The sequence below is a fragment of the Balaenoptera physalus genome, assembly GCF_965194825.1.
Source record: "Balaenoptera physalus genome assembly, chromosome: 1".
NCBI classification, from domain to species: domain Eukaryota; kingdom Metazoa; phylum Chordata; class Mammalia; order Artiodactyla; family Balaenopteridae; genus Balaenoptera; species Balaenoptera physalus.
The window spans coordinates 177,746,793-177,771,608 of record NC_138882.1 but is presented as its reverse complement, the minus strand read 5'-3'; the positions used below and the strand labels follow the sequence as shown (position 1 = coordinate 177,771,608).

The 24,816-nt window shown below is 40.7% G+C and overlaps 1 protein-coding gene across 5 annotated transcripts; it reads right to left on the bottom strand.

Annotated features, from left to right (window-relative positions):
• Positions 1-2,582: 2,582 nt before the first annotated feature.
• FUCA1 (alpha-L-fucosidase 1) lies at positions 2,583-24,816 on the bottom strand. Of its 5 annotated transcripts, none has more exons than XM_082451485.1 (9): positions 24,364-24,447; positions 21,356-21,440; positions 19,162-19,296; positions 11,959-12,096; positions 10,166-10,271; positions 6,478-6,678; positions 5,215-5,405; positions 3,814-3,913; positions 2,583-3,589 (listed from the first exon to the last, which is right to left on the bottom strand). In XM_082451485.1, the coding sequence occupies exons 1-9, from the start codon at positions 24,443-24,445 to the stop codon at positions 3,449-3,451; spliced, it is 1,179 nt and encodes a 392-aa protein (XP_082307611.1). In that variant the 5' UTR covers positions 24,446-24,447; the 3' UTR covers positions 2,583-3,448. The 5 variants fall into 5 exon arrangements, with proteins under 5 accessions (XP_082307611.1, XP_082307608.1, XP_082307607.1 ...); XM_082451482.1 differs by lacking the exon at positions 24,364-24,447 and adding an exon at positions 23,129-23,467; XM_082451481.1 differs by lacking the exon at positions 21,356-21,440 and having other exon boundaries at positions 24,364-24,815.

The following is a 24,816-nucleotide window of genomic DNA, read 5'->3' as shown; positions in this document are numbered from 1 at the left end:
CTGTATGTTGAACCATACTGGCATTCCAGGAATAAATCCCAGTTGGTCATGACATATAATCGCTTTACTATACTGTTGAATTCAGTTTGATAGTACTTTGTTGAGGATTTTTGTACTAATGTTCATAAGGGATATTGGCCTGTAGTTTTGTTTTCTTGTAGTGTCTTTGTCTGGCTTTGGTATCAGGGTGGTATAGAATGAGTTATGAAGGGTTCTCTCCTCTTCAATTTTTGGGAAAAGTTTGAGAAGAATTGGTGTTAGCTCTTTTTAGTTCTTCTTTAAATGTTGGTAGAATTCACCAAAGAAGCCATCAGGTCCAGGGCTTTTCTTTGTCAGGGGATTTCTTTTTACTGATTCAATCTCCTTACTAGTTATAGATCTATTCAGATTTTTCTATTTCTTCATGATTTAGTCTTGGTAGGTTTTGTGTTTCTAGGAATTTGTCCACTTTCATCTAGGTTATCCTATTTGCTGGCATACAATTGTTCATAGTTCTTTCTTATAATTCTTTTTATTTCTGTGGAATTGGTAGTAATGTCCCCACCTTCATTTCTAATTTTAGTAATTTGAGCCTCTTCTCTTTATTTCTTAGTCCATTTAGCTACAGGCTTGCCATTTTGTTGACTTTTTTAAGAATCAACTTTTGGTTCCATTGATTTTCTCTATTGTTTTTATATTCTTTGTTTATCTTGCTCTAATCTTTATTGTTTCCTTCTGCTAGTTATAGTTTTAGCTTGTTCTTCTTTTTCTAGTTCCTTAAGTTCTAGATTTAGGTTGTTGATTTGAAATTTCCCTTCTTCTTCTTCTTTTTTTTTTTTTTGGATGTGTTTATACCAATAAATTTCCCCCTTAGCACTGCTTTTGCTGGCTTTGGTATGTTGTGTTTTTGTTTTCATTCATCTCTAAGTATTTTCTAATTTTCCTTGTGATCTCTTTTTTGATGCATTGGTTGTTTAAGAGTGCATTGTTTAGTTTCCACAATTTGGTGAATTTTCCAGTTTTCCCTCTGTTATTGATATCTAACTTCATCTAGTTGTGGTCATAGAAGATACTATGAAAAATACCTATTTAAAAATATCTACTGAGACTAATTCATGGCCAAATATATGATCTTTTCTTCAATCTTTTTTCTTTCTGTTCCTCAGACTCAATAATTTCCACTGTCCTATCATCAAGTTCACTGTTCTTTCTTCTGCCTACTCAACTGTCTTTGAATCCCTTTAGTGAAATTTTCATTTCAGTTATTATACTTTTCAACTCCAGAATTTTTATTTTTAGGATTTTTGTCTCTTTATTGATATATTCATTTCACTCATACATCATTTTCTTGACTTTCTCCACATCTTCCTTTAGTTATTTGCACATTTTAAAAACAGTTATTTTAAAGTTTTTGTCTAGTATATCTGCCATCAGTTCTTTTCCAGGAACAGTTTCTGTTGATTTACTATTTTCTTTTGAATGGGCCATACTTTCATGTTTCTTTGTATGTCTTGTGATTTTGTTGTTGTTCTTGTTGTTGAAAACTGGACATTTGAATCTAATAATATGGCAACTCTGGAAATCAGACCCTCCCCCTTCCCCAGGGTTTGCTGATTTTTGTAGTTTTTGTTCATTGCTTTTTTTTCCTTTTTGATTGTTGCAGGCTGTCTCTGTGCCAAGGATAAGCTAGAGGTGTAAACTTAAGATCTTCTCAGGCCTTTTCTGACTCTTTCCCTGGACATGCATGGTCACTTTCTAATATTCCCCACATAAGCAGTTGTTTTTGAATTTCCTAACCTTTAATGTCTAGCTCCCAAAAGGGGGGAAAAAGAGCACCAGCCCTTTAAATCCTCTGGAAGTGACTATAGCTGTTGGAGGAGGGGCTTGCAACAATGGGGAAGGTACAACAATGGCTTGCCCACCTCTCTGCCTGTAACTCTGTGGTCAAAAGCAGCAATCAGAGCACAAATCCCTGACATTTGGAGGACAGGGTCCTTTTGCCCAGCTAGGCTCTCACAAGCTGTGTGTAAATTGCTCCAAGAACACATGCACAGCTGCCTACTCCATGACTAGGGATGAGGGATGGGTAGCTGAAACTGAACAGAATTAACTGGAATTTACCATCCAAGTCTTCCTCTGGAAGTTGCAAGCCTTCCTTAGACTCCAGAGTTTCAAAATAGTTACATTAAAATAGTTACACCAGTTACATCAGATTCTGCCAGTGCAATTGTTGTCTAGGTGAGGAGACAGATTCTTGGTGATTCCTCTCTGCCATCTTCCCAGAACCCTCTCTAAAGACTTTTTTTTAAACCTACATTTCACAAGTTTCAATGCATAGTGTTTTCATTATCATTCTAAGTATTTTCTAACTCCCCATATGGTGCTTTCTTTGATCAATAAGTATTTAGACGTGTGTTTTAAAATTTCCAAACATAACAGTTTTTTTCCTCCAAGTTCTTATGGTCCTTTAAATATGTTGCAGACATACTAAATAGTCCGTATGCTATTACGTCTTTGGTATTTACACTTGTAAATGTTTCATATGTGCTTGAGAAAAACAAATTTTCTGTAAATGTAGGGTAAGGATTTCCAAATACATGTAGTAAATAAAAAAGAAACAGAAAACTTTATTAGATCTATAACAATTAAAGAGGGTGAACTGATAGTCACCTCAAAAGAATGGTACTAGAAGTGAGGAGTAGAAGAACCAAAGGAATTACTTTCTTTGATCTGCATTAAAGAGACTTGGCAGGTTACCCCCCTTCTACTTTTTTATAAAACATAAACGTAAGGCTATAAGCAATCCATATAGAAACTGGAAGAAAGCTACAACATGCTTTTTGGTAGAAAATAGTTTGATGTACAAATTTATTTATTTGATTGTATTCAAGAAAGCAGGGCAGAATCACATTCATTTTCTTCATAGTATCACTGTATATAGACTGAATTTCAGAGCTCTTAGTTTGCTTTGGAAACTTCTAAAAAGCTGACTATTAGCAGACTAGGAAGCATTTTCCTTCCCCTCCAGGATCTCCTGCTCCTGGGGGTAGGTGGGGGTAATTGGTCACATTTGATGCTAAATAAATAGCATGTGGTGGATTTTGCCAAATCCTTTTCAGCTCCTCCCATAGGCAACGGGATGACTTGGCTTATTCTTGATCTGAAGTCATTTGAGTAAACAAGCAGGTTATGAAACACAGAATAGAGTGAAGTTTCCATTGTAGATAATTCCCAAAGTTAGGATGAGCTTAACTGTTCAATCCCTTCTGCTGATCAGAGAGAGAGATGCTAGCAATCGATCTCAGATCTTTGATCCTGTGAGACATCAGCGTAACGTAATTCATTCCTTTTATTAAAATGCGTTGGAAAAGAGACGTGTGAGTAGACAAGAGCAGTTTATTACAGTGATGGTACTATAAGAGGAAAATCAAAGTGCAGGCAGTGTCCCTTTCTTGTTGAACTCCAATGATCACTCCACTCCTGTCAGCTTTACAGTCCAAGCAAACTCAGTCGGAAGAGCAGAGGGTGGTAACTGGGGCAGGTACACGAGGAGACCTTTACCTGGATTTGGGGACCACTTCAGATGCTTTTCGATTCCCAGCATTGTTACCTGTAGAAAGCAAAAGGTAATGGAAAAAACATTAATGCACTGATGAGCACAGACTGTGGCCTGAACATGGTGGGAAACAACTATGCTGGGCCATGGCAGGGAAGACAGTCCAAAAGGGGAATAAATACGGGAGAAACCTGGGGAAGGAGGGAAGAATTAGAGAAGGCTTGCCAATTCCTTTACAAAAAGTTACATCCCTGACAAGACTGACTGAGGCTCTTTACCTCTGTAGTTGAAGTAGTTATAGGGGATTTAAGGCTTAAGATTCCATCTTCTGGCCAATGCAGAAAAATGGCATAAACAGCTGATCCTTTTGAGGTATACCTGGGAAAAAAGAAACATCACTGTCAAAGATACCTGGCTTATTACCCTGCCACATGACCTTACATGTTCCCCTTTCAATTATCTACCAATTCCAAGACCTTCAGTCTGTCACTGCTACGAGGAAGCACTAATAACTCGATACCAATTAAGGTCCATGGGAAGAAAGCAGCCCTGGAAGATTCTTTCTGGTGATATCTTCCATTTTCTCTCTGGATGGGGTTCTAAGTTTTCTTAAAAAATTTTTTAACTCTTATACTAGTTATCTCACACTGAAGCCATTTGCCTCATTATTCAAATCATTCTTTGACTCCAAATCCATATGAAAACAGCCAAGGATATAACAAGGGCAAGGTGTGCAATGAAGACAAATTTGGGTTTTTGTTTTTAATTTAAAAATTTTTTTTTATTTTTAAATTTTTGGCCACCCAACACAGCTTGCGGAATCTTAGCTCCCCGACCAGGGATCGAACCCTGGCCCATGGCAGTGAAAGCGCAGAGTCCTAACCACTGGACCACCAGGGAATTCCCAAGACAAGTTTGTTGTTCTGAGATTTCATCATGCTTAGAGAAGAGGGTGAAAATCACTAAATAGAAACTCATCCAAAACAGAACGATGAATGTGTTTCCCCTGATCCAAAGACCCCTGCTCTCTGGTATAACACTTACAGAGGTCTTTCACTGAGCAGTTAGTTTGTGCCTGGCACTCTGCTGATACTTTACATATGTTATCTCATTTAACCCTCACAAACACTCTAGGAAGTTACACATCATCACCCCATTTTGCAGTTGAAAAAAACTGAAGCGCAAGATCAAATAACTAGATCCACAATCCAAGTATGAATCGTGACTTCTCCATTTAGTAGCTCTGTAATTCTAGGCAAGTGATATTACTGCCCTGAGTCTGCTTTCTCACTTGTAACCTGATAATGATAGTATCAACTTGGTGGGATTGTTGACAGGATTAAATGAGGGGAAAGAATTTAGAATGAAGCCTGCATATTGTGGATGTTGTACAAATATCAGCTGTTAGTATTTTTAGGAGGTGGGGTAACATTGTCAAGCAAATTGACTGATACTTTGTAGCTCCTTCTTTTTTCACCAAGCCTTCGGCCTCCCTTACTAGTCAAAGATACCCTGGGGCCTAAAACATAAACCTGGGCACAAATTGAATAGCAAAAGGACCGCTTCTGCATTTCCTCAAGATGACTCCCAGCCTGGCTTGTACCACTGTGGACCCAAGGAGATGCCAGCTCAGGATGGCCCACATCCCATTCCTGCACGTAACAGAAGACTAGACTCACCACACAGAGGTCGTGTTTTTTTCAGATTGTACCCTCCATGGTTTGGAGGCATAGATAGCCTCCCCATTGATGCTCAGCCACTTCCCAACAGCAAGAAGCCTTTCTTGGAAGATGGGAACAATCAGTCCATCTTTAGTTGGTCCAATGTTGAGAAGATAGTTGCCTCCCAAACTTACTGTCTGAATCAGTTCCTGGAGAGAACAGAAACAAGGAAATCCCAGCTCTGAATGCCAAGACTGGAGAAATGCTTAGAACACACAGATGAAGGGAAGAAAAAGAATCTAGGCTACATTCTCCCTCTGTTTTGTGAATATCCTTTACCCTTTGGAAAATACTATACATTTTTGTCATTATAAAAGCAGGATAGGCTTATATGAGAAAATTTTAAAATCCTGCTACAAGGTGGAGAAATATATTAACTCAAATTCCAGGGAGTAATCACAGGCACTTCCCCGTGAACCGGCACCTGCTGTGGTGCCATATGCAGTGGGAAGGGTCGTGTTTCAGAAGCACAGAGTGTGAGCAGGGGAACTGAAAACAGAGCACTTGGCCATGAAGGAATCCCATGGAGCCATCCAGAGAGAATACAGGGATCAGAGAGGAGAGATTTAGAGCAGGTGCTATGGAGACTCTGGGGAGGTAGAAAAGATCTGATGAATTTCAGGACACTGTGTATGTGGTGGGCTATATAAATGTGTATGTTGCCCCTTCAGGAAAACATGCTGTAAAGAGATATATTCTTTAAGATTTTTGGAGTGGGATGCGTGTGTGTTTAGTGTGACCTCAAACGGTAGCACTTCAAGGCAGCCCAGAAAAATTAAGGCTACATACAGAATATTTTAAAAAGGAGGTTTTGTTATAGTACCCCAAAGACATCACACCATTAACTTTTGATGTTTCCTTTTGGTGTTTTTCCTATGCCGCTACTTCTATATAGTTGTGATACTACATCAACCCTCTAAGCATTAATCAATATTACATTCAGAAACATTTTAATGGTTAAGGAAAATCCCTAAATCTACGTAATTATTCCTTTATGGTTGCAAGAAATTGAAACAACCCAAATGTCAAACTGAAAATAATCCTGGGAAAAACGTCTCTGTACAGAACTCATCTTAATTATACCTAGTTCCTTAGGACAGGTTTTATGAGTGTGTTCAATAACCCTAAAGGGATCTATCAGCCTGCACTTCCATCCACAGTGCTTCCACCACTCTTAGTCAGAAGGTAGTTAACAAATCACTACCTCACAGGTGCTCTTACCGAAATGATTCGAGATTCACTTGTGATGTCAGCCATTGCCATGTCACGACGATAGCCCCAGGACAGCTTGTCTATTGAGGTGCACATCTCCCACTTGTGATCTGGCAAGGTCTCTGGCTTGAATTTATCTTGACAGTTGTAGTATCCTCCATGGCGACAGGAACAGTTCTGACCCCATCGGTCATTTACTACAACAACATCCTAAAGGAGGAAGGAGTACCGGGGTCATCGGGGGTAAAATCATTTAGTTTCCTTACGTAACACAATTTGATATATTAGGTGCCTACTTGCAAGCAAGAAGCAGACTTAGTCGAGCGCAGTGTTTCTTTTTTTTTTTAATTTTATTTTATTTTTGGCTGTGTTGGATCTTCATTGCTGTGCGTGGGCTTTCTCTAGTTGCGGAGAGCGGGGGCTACTCTTCATTGTGGTGCGCAGGCTCTAGGCGCGCAGGATTCAGTAGCTGTGGTGCGCAGGCTCAGTAGTTGTGGCTCATGGGCTCTAGAGCACAGGCTCAGTGGTTGTGGTGCACAGGCTTAGCTGCTCCGCGGCATGTGGGATCTTCCCGGACCAAGGCTTGAACCCGTGTCCCCTGCATTGGCAGGCGGATTCTTAACCACTGCGCCACCAGAGAAGCCCGAGAGCAGTGTTTCTTAACTGTGGGCCATTTTGCCCTGGGCGAGACTTTTAGCAAAATCTAGAGACAGTTCTTTTGGTTGTCACAACTGGGGATGGTGCTACTGCCACCTAGTGGGTGGAGACCAGGGATGCTTCTAAACATCTTACAACATACAGGATAGTCCCCTCACAACAAAGAAAAACCCAGCCCCGAATGTCAATAGTACCGAGGCTGAGAAACCCTGGCCTAGCAATGTGTAATGTCAGAGCTGGAATGGCCTGTTTAAATCATCTAGTAAAACACTTATTCTATCAGAGGAGAAATGGAGAGGAGGAGATTTGCCCGAGGTCACATCCCCAGGCAGAGTTTCAGAAAGCTGGGCCTGTGAATCAGGTATTTGAACCCAGCTCAGGATGCTTTCCACGATACAACCCTGACTTTCTTTACTTAGGTAAGAAAAAATCAGACATTCTTTTCCTTCCCTCAAGGTTTTGCTGAACTTTGAGAAATCCTTACATGGAATAACTTAATGTAAATGTTTACTACTACTATAAGGGACTTCCCTGGCCGTCCAGTGGTTAACAAGCCACCTTCCAGTGTAGGGGATGCAGGTTCGATCCCTGGTCGGGGAACTAAGATCCCACATGCTGTGGGGCAACTAAGCCCGTGTGCCCTAGAGCTCGTGCGCCACAATTAGAGAGCCCGTGTGCCACAACTACTGAGCCCGCGCACCGCAACTAAGACCTGACGTAGCCAAATAAATAAATAAATAAGTGTTTTTAAAAAAATATTACTATGAGGCTCATACTGGGTTATATAGGGTAAATAAAACACAGTTCTTACCCTCAGAAATCCAGCAGAGACTAGCTGAGGAGACAGATATGTGAAAAATTATAATGTGACATCACAGCAGAGTTAGGGATGAACATAAACAGGGAACACCGATCCAGGAGTGTTTCTTCTTCCAGGAAAGAATATAAATGGCCAGGAGCCAGATTTAGTTTACATTGCACCAATACTTACTATGCGCCTACCTGGGCCAAGTACTGTTCGTGGGGTTGGGGACATAGCAGTGAACAGACCCAAACGCTTGCCCTCACAAAGCTGACACTTTAGTGAGGGAGACAGATAGTAATGAGGTAAATGATATCTGAAATATGTTAGGCCAATATCAATATCTTAGTGGTAAGAGAAAGATAAAGCAAAGAAAGACATACAGTGTGACAGGGGCATGCTGCAATTTTAGATAGGGTGACGGGGAAGGTGACCTCCCAGGGAAGACCTGTGGAGAGCTCAGGAGTGAGCCACGTGGGAACTAGAGAGAATGGAGAATAAGGAGAAGGGACTATTTCTCCTATAAGTACTTTCCTAACATGAGTATATCTCCAAAACAACCCTCTTTCCCAATGTGTGAGAGAGCATTCAGAACAAGAGTGGGTAGAATAGGGTCTGTGGTGTCCCACCCAAGGATCCACAACGGAGCCACCCCAGCCTGAGGACCATCTGGGAAGAACCACAATACTGCGCCACTAGAGGTCCCCACACATCTCGCAAGTCCCAGAAAACCAATCTGAATTTGCTTCAGTTTGTCACATAGGATCTTTCCTTTTTTCTTTCTCCCCATTTTCTGAATTTAGTAATATTTACCCAATGAGATCCTTAGAGGTTTATGAATCTACCAAGAAAGCTCAGTTCAAACTGGTCTTATACTTAGATTTTTCTTTAAAATCCACAACAAATCTAGACTATGTAAAATTTCTGAAATTTTCTATAGTGAAGATTAAGATGTCTGCTGCTTTGTAAGTGTACTGAAATACAAACTTTAAATGGGCAGCTATTGTGCAGCGTAATAGTGTTGATTATGGGGGAGAGGACAAGGTAGGCAAAGTTCCCTCAGGAATTTGGAGGGACTCCCCTGGTGGCACAGTGGTTAAGAATCCGCCTGCCAGGGCTTCCCTGGTGGCGCAGTGGTTGAGAGTCTGCCTGCCAATGCAGGGGACACGGGTTCGGGCCCTGGTCTGGGAAGATCCCACATGCCGCGGAGCAACTAGGCCCGTGAGCCACAACTACTGAGCCTGCGTGTCTGGAGCTTGTGTTCCGCTGCAAGAGAGGCCACGACGGTGAGAGGCCCACGCACCGCAACGAAGGGTGGCCCCCGCTCGCCGCAACTGGAGAAAGCCCTCGCACAGAAACGAGGACCCAACACAGCCAAAAATAAATAAATAAATTAAAAAAAAAAAAAAAAAAAGAATCCACCTGCCAACGCAGGGGACACAGGTTCCAGTCCTGGTCCGGGAAAATTCCACATGCCATCCACGGCAACTAAGCCCGTGCGCCACAACTACAGAGCCTGCGTTCTAGAGCCCGTGAGCCACAGCTACTGAGCCCGTGTGCCACAACTACTGAAGCCCATGCGCCTAGAGCCTGCGCTCTGCAACAAGAGAAGCCGCTGCAATGAGAAGCCTGTGCACCGCAACGAAGAGTAGCCCCTGCTTGTCTCAATTAGAGAAAGCTGGTGTGCAGCAACGAAGACCCAACACAGCCAAAAAAATAAAATAAGTTAATTAATTTAAAAAAAAAGAATTTGGAATATAAGGGAAATGAAATTTCCCCTTAAGAGTTAAACTACATAATCAACATAGAGTAGGTGAAGTCATAGATATTCACATTTTATTCTTATCATTTAATTTTACATGTTTTATATATTAATTTTTGGGGTGGTTTTCTCATTTATAATGTCTGTTTACTTAATAGTTTATTTTCTCTATGGTGGTCTGGGACTTCTACATACTATTTCTAGCCTACTTAAATTTAAGAAGATTTAAAACTATCTTGTAAAAATCAAGAATTAAAGGAGAAGAAGAAAGATTATACTCCAAGTAAGGGGCCAAAAAAGAATTAACGGAGAAACCTTTAACATCCACTAAGTTCCCTGATCCCTACCACACCCACGTTGATATCACTATTTATTATTGTTGCTCTTGTCATTATTGTTATTACTCTGGATCTTGGTTCCTCACATTTTCTTTTATCAAAACAGAAAAGTAAGAGATAAGTCATATAATCATGTACCTTAACTGGGCTATCATTGTAGAGCCAAGCAAGAAAATTTGTAGAGTTCCAATAAGTATCAGGACATTCCCACTCTCCATCAGACCAAATCAAGTCAGGTTTGTACCTGAGAGACAAGCAATGAAAACAATGTTTATTATCTGAATCCATTCATAGTAAAGTCTTATGGATCTATCTTTGCAACAAATATTTAAAAATTAATTTTCTCCTATTTGGAAAGTACCAAAAAACTACCGCAGTGCAGAGAAGGTGGAAAACTAAAGAGACAAAAATGACAACACAGACACACACACAAACCCCTTAGCTAACACAACACTGTTTAATACACAGCACTTTGGTGTATTTCCTAATCTTTTTCTTTTTAATGTCTTAACTTAAAAAGTAGAGTTGTAATCAGTGTGCATACAATCTGGTTTCCTTCCGGCAACTAATTCCAATGAAAAGAGTGGTGCTCCAGAACTATAGGATTAATGTTTCTGCTTTTAAGATGTACTAAGAGCTTGAACTGTTCTGCCAAATGCATTTTTGGGGACAACTACGCAAAACTTTGACTATAAAAATCTATGAATTCACTTGAGCCACAGTTGCATCTTTCACATATTATTACTCTGAGCCCTATGAGGTGGGAGTGTGTGTGTGTATTTATAACTATAAGGTAAGCATTATTATTCTCACTTTAGAAAGCAAGAACCTAATGCTCAGTAGGGTACTTTGTTTTAGGTGACAAAGCTGGTAAGTAACAGGAGCTGGAACCCACATGCAAATCTGCCTGATGCCTAATCTTGTGCTGTACTCCGTAACTACTTAGAACAGCAGGTTGATTCCAGGAAAATGACTGCCTGTCTGAGAGGTGAGAGAAACACTGTTGGTCTGTGTTCCACTGTGTACGAGAAACTGTACTAGGCACTTTATACTCATTACCTCATTCATTCTCACGACAACCCTGTGATGTATAAACAGATAAAGAAACTGAGTTCTCGGTAGATGAAGTAGTTTGTTCAAGGCTATACAGTCAGTAAGAAAAAAGAACTGGATTTCTGACTTAAAGCCTATGCTGACCTCTTACAACTGTACTATTTCCTTAGAGAAGTCATCTGGATGCAAGGAGTTTTTTTTTGTCTTCTGGTCTACAATGAGAGTCCAGGCAGAGATGGCTGCCTCTTAATCTTTAAAGGTCCACCATCCTCTAGGAGCCCCCAGAAGCAAGAAGGGTAAACTCAGAATAAAACGTGGTGAAGACTAGGGACAAATGCCAAAGTAAAAGTCATCATTTTAAGAATAATGGTAATAACAACACCATTATTCTGTACCAGGCATAGTGACAGATACTTTTCACATACTATGCTGAGCCCTATACAGAAGGCATTATTAGCCCCACTTCACAGAGCAAGAATCTGAGGCTCAGAACGGTGACCTGTTTAAGGCCTGTAAGTAACAAGAGCCAGGATTCAAATACAAATCTGCCAGATGCCAAATCCTCTTCAGTGTCCGTTAGACCATGTTGCCCTTCTTCAAGGTCCTGACAAAGAAAATAGCATGTAAGGAGGGAACTGAAGTTTTGACTTACTACCATCCTCAGTTTTGTTGGTTTCAATTTATACAGGCAATATGACCGTATTATGAAAGTTCTGAAAAGTAGGAAGAAAAAATATATTTTGTCTTAACACAACCACTACTTTTACTATTTTGATGTCCTACCCCTTTTCCCCTTCCCCTCAACTTAACAGTATCCTATAAGAAGCTCAGGTGTCATTGCTGAAGGTCATAAGGCCAAAAAAATTTCTCTTTTGTACCTGCTAACAAGGTCATATAGCTCTGGCATTGTTTTTGCATGGACAAAATGCTGTGTTTTGAAGCCATTTTTCTTATCACGTAGGTAGAGAGGATGGAACCATTCCAAGAGTGAGTGATAGAGTCCATAGCGTATGTTCCTTAAACAGAAAAACAGGACAGCAACTGTCATTAAGCAAAGAAAAGATAATTTATTTTAAGAAAAATCAGTTGCAGCATTTTTACATCTCAGTGAAACTTATCCACAGGGCACGCAGAGGGGCAGGATCCGCAACCATTTCCTTAAATTATATCATCATTCACTTAAGCAAAATGATTGGGCTTACTATGTTTTTGATAATACACATAACAAATTATTTTTATACATAAATATCTTAACACCAAATGTCATTTAAACCATCTTTTGTCTTTTAAGTCAATTATCTCAATAACATGTAGTCCTATTAAAAAATGTTTTCTGTCAATCGTAAGAATACATATGGAAGAGATACTAGAAAATAGAGACAAGTATAAAGAATAAAATATCTAAAATCTTACCACTCAAATAATCATTAGTAACATTTTTTGTGTAGCTCAATTAATTAATATAGGTTTATTGTTTCATATAAGATTTATTAATAGTTCTTAACGTGAGCAGAAGCAAGAAGAACTACAATCCTGCAGCCTGTGGAACAAAAACCACATTCACAGAAAGACAGACAAGATGAAAAGGCAGAGGGCTATGTACCAGATGAAGGAACAAGATAAAACCCCAGAAAAACAACTAAATGAAGTGGAGATAGGAAACCTTCCAGAAAAAGAATTCAGAATAATGACAGTGAAGATGATTCAGGACCTCGGAAAAAGAATGGAGGCAAAGATCGAGAAGATGCAAGAAATGTTTAACAAAGACCTAGAAGAATTAAAGAATAAACACCTAGAAGAATTAAAGAACAAATAAACAGAGATGAACAATACAATAACTGAAATGAAAAATACACTAGAAGGAATCAATAGCAGAATAACTGAGGCAGAAGAACGGATAAGTGACCTGGAAGACAGAATGGTGGAATTCAATGCCACGGAACAGAATAAAGAAGAGAGGATGAAAAGAAATGAAGACAGCCTAAGAGACCTCTGAGACAACATTAAACGCAACAACATTCGCATTATAGGGGTCCCAGAAGGAGAAGAGAGAGAGAAAGGACCTGAGAAAATATTTCAAGAGATTATAGTCGAAAACTTCCCTAACATGGGAAAGGAAATAGCCACCCAAGTCCAGGAAGTGCAGAGAGTCCCAGGCAGGATAAACCCAAGGAGAAACACGTGGAGACACACAGTAATCAAACTGACAAAAATTAAAGACAAAGAAAAATTATTGAAAGCAACAAGGGAAAAACGACAAATAACATACAAGGGAACTCCCATAAGGTTAACAGCTGATTTCTCAGCAGAAACTCTACAAGCCAGAAGGGAGTGGCATGATATATTTAAAGTGATGAAAGGGAAGAACCTACAACCAAGATTACTCTACCCAGCAAGGATCTCATTCAGATTCTATGGAGAAATCAAAAGCTTTACAGACAAGCAAAAGCTGAGAGAATTCAGCACCACCAAACCAGCTCTACAACAAATGCTAAAGGAACTTCTCTAACTGGGAAACACAAGAGAAGAAAAGGACCTACAAAAACACACCCAAAACAATTAAGAAAATGGTAATACATACATACATATCGATAATTACCTTAAACGTGAATGGATTAAATGCTCCAACCAAAAGACACAGGCTTGCTGAATGGATACAAAAACAAGACCCATATATATGCTGTCTACAAGAGACCCACTTCAGACCTAGGGACACATACAGACTGGAAGTGAGGGGATGGAAAAAGATATTCCATGCAAATGGAAATCAAAAGAAAGCTGGAGTAGCTATACTCATATCAGATAAAATAGACTTTAAAATAAAGAATGTTACAAGAGACAAGGAAGGACACTACATAATGATCAAGGGATCAATCCAAGAAGAAGATATAACAATTATAACTATATATGCACCCAACATAGGAGCACCTCAATACATAAGGCAACTGCTAACAGCTATAAAAGAGGAAATCGACAGTAACACAATAATAGTGGGGGACTTTAACACCTCACTTACATCAATGGACAGATCATCCAAACAGAAAATTAATAAGGAAACACAAGCTTTAAATGACACAATAGACCAGACAGATTTAATTGATATTTATAGGACATTCCATCCAAAAACAGCATATTACACTTTCTTCTCAAGTGCGCACGGAACATTCTCCAGGATAAATCACATCTTGGGTCACAAATCAAGCCTCAGTAAATTTAAGAAAACTGAAATCATATCAAACATCTTTTCTGACCAGAATGCTATGAGATTAGAAATAAATTACAGGGAAAAACACGTAAGAAACACAAACACCTGGAGGCTAAACAATACGTTACTAAATAACCAAGAGATCACTGAAGAAATCAAAGAGGAAATCAAAAAATACATAGAGACAAATGACAATGAAAACATGATGATCCAAAACCTATGGGATACAGCAAAAGCAGTTCTAAGAGGGAAGTTTATAGCAATACAAGCCTACCTCAAGAAACAAGAAAAATCTCAAATAAACAATCTACACTTACACCTAAAGGAACTAGAGAAAGAAGAACAAACAAAACCCAGAGTTAGTAGAAGGAAAGAAATCATAACGATCAGAGCAGAAATACATGAAATAGAAACAAAGAAAATAATAGCAAAGATCAATAAAACTAAAAGCTGGTTCTTTGAGAAGATAAACAAAATTGATAAACCATTAGCCAGACTCATTAAGAAAAAGAGGGAGAGGACTCAAATCAATAAAATTAGAAACGAAAAAGGAGAAGTTACAACAGACACCACAGAAATACAAAGCATCCTAAGAGACTACTACAAGCAACTCTATGCCAATAAAATGGACAACCTGGAAGAAATGGACAAATTCTTAGAAAGGTATAACCTTCCAAGACTGAACCAGGAAGAAATAGAAAATATGAACAGACCAATCACAAGTAATGAAATTGAAACTGTGATTAAATATCTTCCAACAGGGCTTCCCTGGTGGCGCAGTGGTTGAGAATCTGCCTGCTAATGCAGGGGACACGGGTTCGAGCCCTGGTCTGGGAAGATCCCACATGCCGCAGAGCAGCTGGGCCCGTGAGCCACAATTACTGAGCCTGCGCGTCTGGAGCCTGTGCTCCGCAACAAGAGAGGCCACAATAGTGAGAGGCCCGTGCACCGCAATGAAGAGTGGCCCCCGCTTGCCACAACTAGAGAAAGCCCTCACACAGAAACGAAGACCCAACACAGCCATAAATAAATAAATAAATTAATTAATTAATTAATTTTTAAAAAAATCTTCCAACAAACAAAAGTCCAGGACCAGATGGCTTCACAGGTGAATTCTATCAAACATTTAGAGAAGAGCTAACACCCATCCTTCTCAAACTCTTCCAAAAAATTGCAGAGGAAGGAACACTCCCAAACACATTCTCTGAGGCCACCATCACCCTGATACCAAAACCAGACAAAGATATGACAAAAAAGAAAATTACAGACCAATATCACTGATGAATATAGATGCAAAAATCCTCAACAAAATACTAGCAAACAGACTCCAACAACACATTAAAAGGATCATACACCATGATCAAGTGGGATTTATCCCAAGGATGCAAGCATTCTTCAATATATGCAAATCAATCAAGGTGATACACCATATTAACAAACTGAAGAATAAAAACCATATGATCATCTCAATAGATGCAGAAAAAGCTTTTGACAAAATTCAACACCAATTTATGATAAAAACTCTCAAGAATGTGGGCATAGAGGGAACCTACCTCAACATAATAAAGGCCATATTTGACAAACCCACAGCAAACATCATTCTCAATGGTGAAAAACTGAAAGCATTTCCTCTAAGATCAGGAACAAGACAAGGATGTCCACTCTCGCCACTCTTATTCAACATAGTTTTGGAAGTCCTAGCCACGGCAATCAGAGAAGAAAAAGAAATAAAAGGAATACAAATTGGAAAAGAAGAAGTAAAACTGTCACTGTTTGCAGATGACATGATACTATACATAGAGAATCCTAAAGATGCCACCAGAAAACTACTAGAGCTAATCAATGAACTTGGTAAAGTTGTAGGATACAAAATTAATGCACAGAAATCTCTTGCATTCCTATCACTAATGATGAAAAATCTGAAAGAGAAATTAAGGAAACACTCCCATTTACCACTGCAACAAAAAGAATAAAATACCTAGGAATAAACCTACCTAGGGAGACAAAAGACCTGTATGCAGAAAACTATAAGACACTGTTGAAAGAAATTAAAGATGATACCAACAGATGGAGAGATATACCATGTTCTTGGATTGGAAGAATCAATATTGTGAAAATGACTATACTACCCAAAGCAATCTACAGATTCAATGCAATCCCTATCAAATTACCAATGGCATTTTTTACGGAACTAGAACAAAAAATCTTAAAATTTGTATGGAGACACAAAAGACCCCGAATAGCCAAAGCAGTCTTGAGAGAAAAAAATGGAGCTGGAGGAATCAAACTCCCTGACTTCAGACTATACTACAAAGCTACAGTAATCAAGACAGTATGGTACTGGCACAATAACAGAAATATAGATCAATGGAACAGGAGAGAAAGCCCAGAGATAAACCCACACACCTATGGTCAACTAATCTATGACAAAGGAGGCAAGGCTATAAAATGGAGAAAAGACAGTCTCTTCAATAAGTGGTGCTGGGAAAACTGGACAGCTACATGTAAAAGAATGAAATTAGAACACTCCCTAACACCATACACAAAAATAAACTCAAAATGGATTAGAGACCTAAATGTAAGACTGGACACTATAAAACTCTTAGAGGAAAACATAGGAAGAACACTCTTTGACATATATCACAGCAAGATCTTTTTTGATCTATCTCCTAGAGTAATGGAAATAAAAACAAAAATAAACAAATGGGACCTAATGAAACTTAAAAGCTTTTGCAAAGCAAACTACAAACAAGACGAAAAGACAACCCTCAGAATGGGAGAAAATATTTGCAAACGAATCAACAGACAAAGGATTAATCTCCAAAATATATAAACAGCTCATGCAGTCAATATTAAAAAAACAAACAACCCAATCCAAAATGGGCAGAAGACCTACATAGACATTTCTCCAAGGAAGAGATACAAATGGCCAAGAAGCACATGAAAAGCTGCTCAACATCACTAATTATTAGAGAAATGCAAATCAAAACTACAATGAGGTATCACCTCACACCAGTTAGAAGGGGCATCATCAGAAAATCTACAAACAACAAATGCTGGAGAGGGTGTGGAGAAAAGGGAACCCTCTTGCACTGTTGGTGGGAATGTAAATTGATACAGCCACTATGGAGAACAGTATGGAGGTTCCTTAAAAAACTAAAAATAGAATTACCATATGACCCAGCAATCCCACTACTGGGCATATACCCAGAGAAAACCATAATTCAAAAAGACACATGCACCCCAATGTTCATTGCAGCACTATTTACAATACCCAGGTCATGGAAGCAACCTAAATGCCCATCGACAGACGAATGGATAAAGAAGATGTGGTACATATATACAATGGAATATTACTCAGCCATAAAAAGGAACGAAATTGGGTCATTTGTAGAGACGTGGATGGATCTAGAGACTGTCATACACAGTGAAGTATGTCAGAAAGAGAAAACAGATATCGTATATTAACGCATATATGTGGAACCTAGAAAAATGGTACAGATGAACTGGTTTGCAGGGCAGAAATAGAGACACAGATGTAGAGAACAAACGTATGGACACCAAGGGGGGAAAGTGGCGGGGGGATGGTGTGATGAATTGGGAGACTGGGATTGACATATATACACTAATATGTATAAAATGGATAACTAATGAGAACCTGCCGTACAAAAAAATAAAATTCTAAAAAAAAAAAAATAGTTCTTAACGTTCCCCAAACGAACTATGGTTAAAGTGACCTATTTTCATACACAATAAAGCTTGTTTTGAGTTAAGAATAGTGAGTGTTTTGGAAACGCTATAATACAAGTAAGAAGTAAATGTAACATTGCAATGGCACAGATAAGACAGAAACAATTGATGTTAAGTATTTCATCACGTGATTCAGGGACTAATAAATATAAAGAAGGTAAAAATCAAGGATCTTAGAGTCCAGATCTAATCAACACCTCAGAGTCTTCCAGCAGGACTATTAGCAGAGCACAGCATTGGGAAACTGAATATTTAACCGGTGACATAAGTCAGCAAATGCTTTCTCAATGGACCAGATAATATTTGAGGGTTTGCAGGCCTTGCGATCTCTATCCCAACTCTGCAATTGTAGCTTGAAAGCAGCCAGAGACAATGCATAAATGAATGGGCACAACTGTGTTCCAGTCAAACTTTACTTATACAAACAGGCAGCTGGTCTACCCCTTAAATAGGACATCAAGTTTGCCAAATCACAATACAGCTGAGATTGGGCATGACACAAACACCACTTTTCCTCCTTAGAGGCAAACATACCCAGAAATATAGGATCCAAAACCAGAATACCTGGGTTCAAATCCCACCTCTGCCACTTCCCAGCATTTTGATCTTGGGAAGTTACTTTTTATTAAGTGGCAAATATTAGAAAATATTAATTAGAATCAACAGGGTGGCTCCTTATCTCACTTTTTGCTGCTTTAACTGCCCTTTTCAGTTCTCTCTTGATCTATTATTCATCTAAACCTTCCCTGAATGCCTTCAAAGCTCTGTGTTGACAGCTAAGGAGGACACAAAGATGAGAGGCCCAACCCTGGCCTCCATCAGATACTGGAAAAGGCCTAGGGTTGGTAGGCTTTCCAGAAAAAATCCTTTGCAGAATGCAAACGAAGCATTGGGGTCTACGCTGGGTATCCTTCACCTAAGCAGACAGGGCTATGAACTTCTCTGATGGTGTCACCTTTGGTCATATGAAAACTGCCAAGCATCAAACACTGCTAATTCAAGGCCAGAAGCCCTTCAAGGTACTGGTTAAATGCAAACTTAGAAAACACACAAGAGTAGAGAAGGCACAGCACATTGGATGGCTAGATCAAAAGTGATGATGGAACAATCATCTGCGGACACACACCTATTTCGGATGGCTGTTCCCAACTCACCAACCAAATCACGATGGGGCCCCAGATCCTTAGAGTTCCAGTTCCAAGACACAGGACTTGGCCAGTTTGTGAAGCCTTCGTGATGCTTTGTTGTCAGGACTACATACCTGTGGACATTGAAACCATATGAACAAAGGAAGTGGGCAGTGGGCCACCGGCACAAACTTACCTGGTATGCCTGAGGCTTTTAAAATGGTTGGGAGAACTTGACTACAGGAAACGTATGGTTCACCCTTGAACAACGTGGGGGTGAGGGGTGTCAACCCCCTGTGCAGAAGAAAATCCATGTATAACTCTTGACTCCCCGAAAACTTAACTACTAATAGCCTACTCTTGACTGGAAGCCTTACCAATAACATAAATGATTGATTAATGCCCATTTTGGGGGACTTCCCTGGCAGTCCGGTGGTTAAGAGTCTACGCTTCCAATGCAGGGGGCACAGGTTCGATCCCTGGTCGGGGAACTAAGATCCTGCATGCCATGCAGCGTGGACAAAAACAAACAAACAAACAAAAAACCCCACCCATTTTGTAGGTTATATGTATTATGTACTGTATTAATACAATAATGTAAGCTAGAGAAAAGAAAATGTTTTTAAGAAAATCATAAGAGAAAATACGTTTATAGTACTGTATTGTATTTATTGATACCATAAGTTTACATTGTCTGTTTACAAGATGAACCACCTGTCAGTACCTACATCAATATTGTCTTACATGATAGAAAACACTGCAGATGTTATAATTATTACTAAAACTAGATATAAAAAGTGAAAAGGGGGCTTCCCTGGTGGCGCAGTGGTTGAGAATCTGCCTGCCAATGCAGGGGACACGGGTTCGAGCCCTGGTCTGGGAAGATCCCACATGCCGCGGAGCAACTAGGCCCGTGAGCCACAACTACTGAGCCTGCGCGTCTGCAGCCTGTGCTCCGCAACAAGAGGGGCCGCGATAGTGAGAGGCCCGCGCACCGCGATGAAGAGTGGCCCCCACTTGCCGCAAATAGAGAAAGCCCTCGCACAGAAACGAAGACCCAACACAGCCATAAATAAAGAAAGAAAGAAATAAATAATTAAAAATTTAAAAAAAAAAAGAAAAGATAACCTGAAAATGACAGTTCCATTTAAAAAAAAAAAAAAAGTGAAAAGCTGGGGCTTCCCTGGTGGCGCAATGGTTGAGAGTCTGCCTGCCAATGCAGGGGACATGGGTTCGAGCCCTGATCTGGGAAGATCCCACATGCCGCGGAGCAACTGGGCCCGTGAGCCACAATTACTGAGCCTGTGCGTCTGGAGCCTGTGCTCCGCAACAAGAGAGGCTGCGATAGTCAGAGGCCCGCGCACCGCAATGAAGAGTGGCCCCCGCTTGCCACAACTAGAGAAAGCCCTCGCACAGAAGCGAAGACCCAACACAGCCATAAATAAATAAATAAATTTTAAAAATACTTAAAAAAAAAAAAAAGATGGCTGTAGTACCAGCAAACGGCCGGAGGTCTACCAGATAAAATTTCAAAATCTTCTCACTGATCCTAGTTTTAAAAAAAAAAAAAAAAAAAAAAAAAAAGTGTAAAGCTAATGTGAAAAAGAAATTCATATTTATTTGCAGGTATAACAATTCGTGCATTGACAATGAAGAAGCAGCAATATGATTGCTTTACAGTAGCCTAGTGTAATCAATATGATTGCTTCATGGTAGCCTAGCCGATACACTAATGAATGAATCATTATAAAATTTTTATGGCATATGGTATTATAATCCTATTCATAACACAGTATTGGAAACATTGTTACATTAAAAAAAAAAAACTACTTGCCTGTGATGATAGGCTGATACACAGTTTATCCAATTATGAGGGGGTTGAGGGGAGGGCATACTGTATGGTAATGTAATTCTTTGAAAGCAAAGTTTTAAAACAGTAAGAAAACGGATACATTAGTAATTTTTTATTGTGTCACTTACCTTATGCTTATGTAAGGATTGGCTATTCACTTCCATACCAATCTTGCATATGATGTTCTACGTGCTGAATACTCAGGCAATGATGATGATGATGATGACACAACAACGTTTCATACAGTCCTTGCCGTCCAGTTCTTAGGTTTTCACATGAAGACACTTACACACATACACAGCAGATACGTTTATTAACTGTATGGCATAATGATTACTCACTGTTCATTAAGTGGAAGTGGATCATCATAAAGGTCTTCATGGTGAGTAGGTTGAAGAAGAAGAGGAAGAGGAGGGGTGGGTCTTGCTGTCTCGGGGTGGCAGAGGCAGAAGAGGTGGACAGGGAGGCAGGAGAGGCAGGCATTCAGTGTAACATTATGGAAATACATCGCAATTTCTGTCTGCCTTTTCTGCTTTTACATTTCTCTAAAAATGCTTCTACATGATACCAATCCTTCTTCCACTATTTGCTTTGTTTGTTTGTCTGCACTGCTTGACATGTGGGATCTTAGTTCTCAGACCAGGGATCAAACCTGTGCTCCCTGCACTGGAAGTGCGGAGTCTTAACCACGGGACCACCAGGGAAGTCCTCACTGTTTGCTTTAGTTTCAGTGCTCATATCATAGAAGGGTCCATGTGGTAAAAGAAGTCAAAAGCTGTCTTGAGTAATCAGAATCCTTCTGCCAGATTGTCTAACGTCAATCTGTCTTCTGGCACTGCTTCTTCTACATCTCCTTCCTCTGCACTTGTTCAGAAGCACTCATCTCCCTCAAGCTGTCCTCTGTTAATTCCTCAGGTGTGATGTTAATTAGTTCCTGAATTTCTCCAAGATCCGAATCTTGAAACCCTTCACCCCGCACCTTTTTTTTTTTTTTTTTGGCTGCATTGGGTCTTTGTTGCCGCGCGCAGGCTTTCTCTAGTTGCGGCGAGCGGGGGCTACTCTTCGTTGTGGCGCGCAGGCTTCTCATCGCGGTGGCTTCTCTTGTTGTAGAGCACGGGCTCCAGGTGCGCGGGCTTCAGTAGTTGTAGCACACGGGCTCAGTAGTTGTGGCGTAAAATGTCAGTATGATTTAATACTGCATCTTTACGTTTCTTTACACTTCTGTGAGTGGCACCATGTACGGTCTGAAAGTGTGTGTGTAACTTTTGATAAATTTTAACTTTTTACAATAGATTTGTATATATTTTATGGTAGTAAATGATAAAATAGACTAGTGTCTATATATTTTATGCATTCGTGACATACCTAACTTTTTCTTAATTTTCGATATTTCTGTGAGTTTTTCAAATTGTCGCAAATCTCCAAAAATTTTTCCAGTATATTTATTGGAAAAAATCCGCATATAAGTGGATCCATGCAGTTTAAACCCATGTTGTTCAAGGGTCAACTGTACTTGTATGAGTGACTATATTAGTGACACCCAGGGAGTTGCTTCAGTCACAACACCCCTTGGGTATTGCTCCAGGAATGAAAGCAAACTCAGGGAAGCCACAGTCCTTAGTTCCCAAACAAGCAGGAGACTTGGAAAGAATGAAGGAATAGGTAAGGGAAAATATGTACACCTTGGCTTTCCAGTTCTTCAACCCTTCTGTGTATCGATGATTAGTTTCTTTTAAAAAACCCTTTGCCCTAAAGGAGAAAGAAATCTCTACTGGAAATAGCGGATGATAAAAAAGTAAGCTGTTTTACCAAGCCCATATGAATTGGCTCTCATTCACAGAGGTGACAAAAGGCCAAAAGAAAAGGGGAGAAAAGGCAAGTGTTGAAATAACAACCAAATCACTCACCATTTCATTTACTTTTATGGCAGAAAAATAGCTGGTGCTCACATGTGACAATTTAATCACTGGCCGATGTGGAGAGCTCAAGACTTTAAGGTCTAGACAGTATTTCAGGCTCTGTGGATCAAAGTCCTCTCTGTGGCATATTCTTCTTCTACTTCTTTAAAGCAACCTCTTAAAATGTAAAAATCCTTCTCATCTCAAGAAACTTACCAAAATAGGCAGAGGACCAATCCCTCTGGCCATGGTTGCAGACCCCTGGTGTGGTGGAAAGAACCTTCACCTTAGAGTCACGGGATTTGGAGTCTAGGACATTAGTTCCCTTCTTCTGTCTGGGCCAGTCATCTTGTCCATAGCAAGGGCATCTTGTCCTGGACAAAGTATGTCTCCCAGATTTTAACTTCTTCATTTGAAAATTATGGATTTCTAAGGCTTCTGGAAGATAGTGAACTCCTCCTTTGTTTATTCAAGGCTTAATATTCCCACACACTTAATTGCAAACACTAAATATCAGTTGTAATTTCTATTTAGTACAAGAGAACTTAAAGTCCAAGAGAAACTAAAACCTGGAAGATGGAAGACTGCCCTAAGCCAGGAGCCGGGAAACCTACCTGCCTTCATTCTTACTCTCCTCCAACCCACTTCCCGCCCAGCAGCCTCAGGGTCACCATTCCTTGACTTACTACCTGCAACATCCTGTCTTCAAGGATGATTCCTTCAGGACTAGCCCCAGCCTTCAACAGCCTTGTGAGTCCTTGCCTCTCTCTTCCCAGCCCCAGTGCTCTGCACTTTCAGTTCTCTGAACCATCCACAAGCAAGTTGCAACAGTTCTCAAAACAATTCTGACATTTCTTGAGCACTCTCTACGTGCAAGGCATTGAGAAGAGCAGCTGAAAGAGAATCTGTATTGTTGCCCAAATACACTGCACACCAGAACTCCCTTCCCTCCAGGACATATTAAAGCTGAAAGGAAGAACACAATCCCTGTCTACAACCATGGAAGGAGGCGGTAAGGAGGTAAAATGCCTTGTTCAAGTTCGCAGATGAACTAGGATCAGACTCCATACCACCGGCTTAAAATCCTGGAATCCTGATTGCCTTGTTGACCCGGAAGGGACATGAGGTATCACTTAGCTCAGTCCTCTCAATATTCAGGTGCAGGCACTGAGGGCTTTGCAGTCAGCCACCAACCGGAAACCTTTATTTCCTTCTAATCCTCAACCAGACGCACCTTTTTAGGATCAGGCGTGCCATATTCAATACTGCATCCTTCAGGAGGCAAAACAGAGTACCCCCGGTATCTGAAGTCAGACGGACACCTGTGTGACCCGGCAAGTCGCCTAGCCTCCCCCCAGCTCGGTTTTCACCTGCCTAAGCCCCTTCCTGGCGCTCGGGTCGGCCCTAGCCGGGGAAGGGGGGCCCTGCCCGCCCCCCGCGGCGGCACTCACTTGGCCCCGGCGGCCTCGAACAGGTTGGCCCAGCTGTCCGGGTGGAAGAAGCGCGCAGTGAATCTTGGCCCGAAGTCGCCATAGGTGAAATTGGGCGGGTAGTTCTCATTCATGAAACTCTCGTACTGTGGCAGTTTTTCGCCCTTCCAGTGCCACCAGAACCACTCACTGCCCCAGGCCGGCACCGAAAACACGCCCCAGTGCACAAACACTCCGAATTTGGCCTCGTCGAACCAGGCCGGCAGCGGCCGGGAGTCCAGACTCGGCCAGTCCGCGGTGTAGCGGCGCGGAGGGTCGGTGCAGCGCGCAGGGTGGGTGCAGCGCGGAGCCCGCACCGCGCCGAGCACCAGCAGCAGATGCAGCAATAGCTCGGCGCCCACCACCCGCGACTTCATCTCGGGATTTGGCACAGCCGTCTTGGAGCCCCCCCACCGCCACTGAACGCGCAAGTGC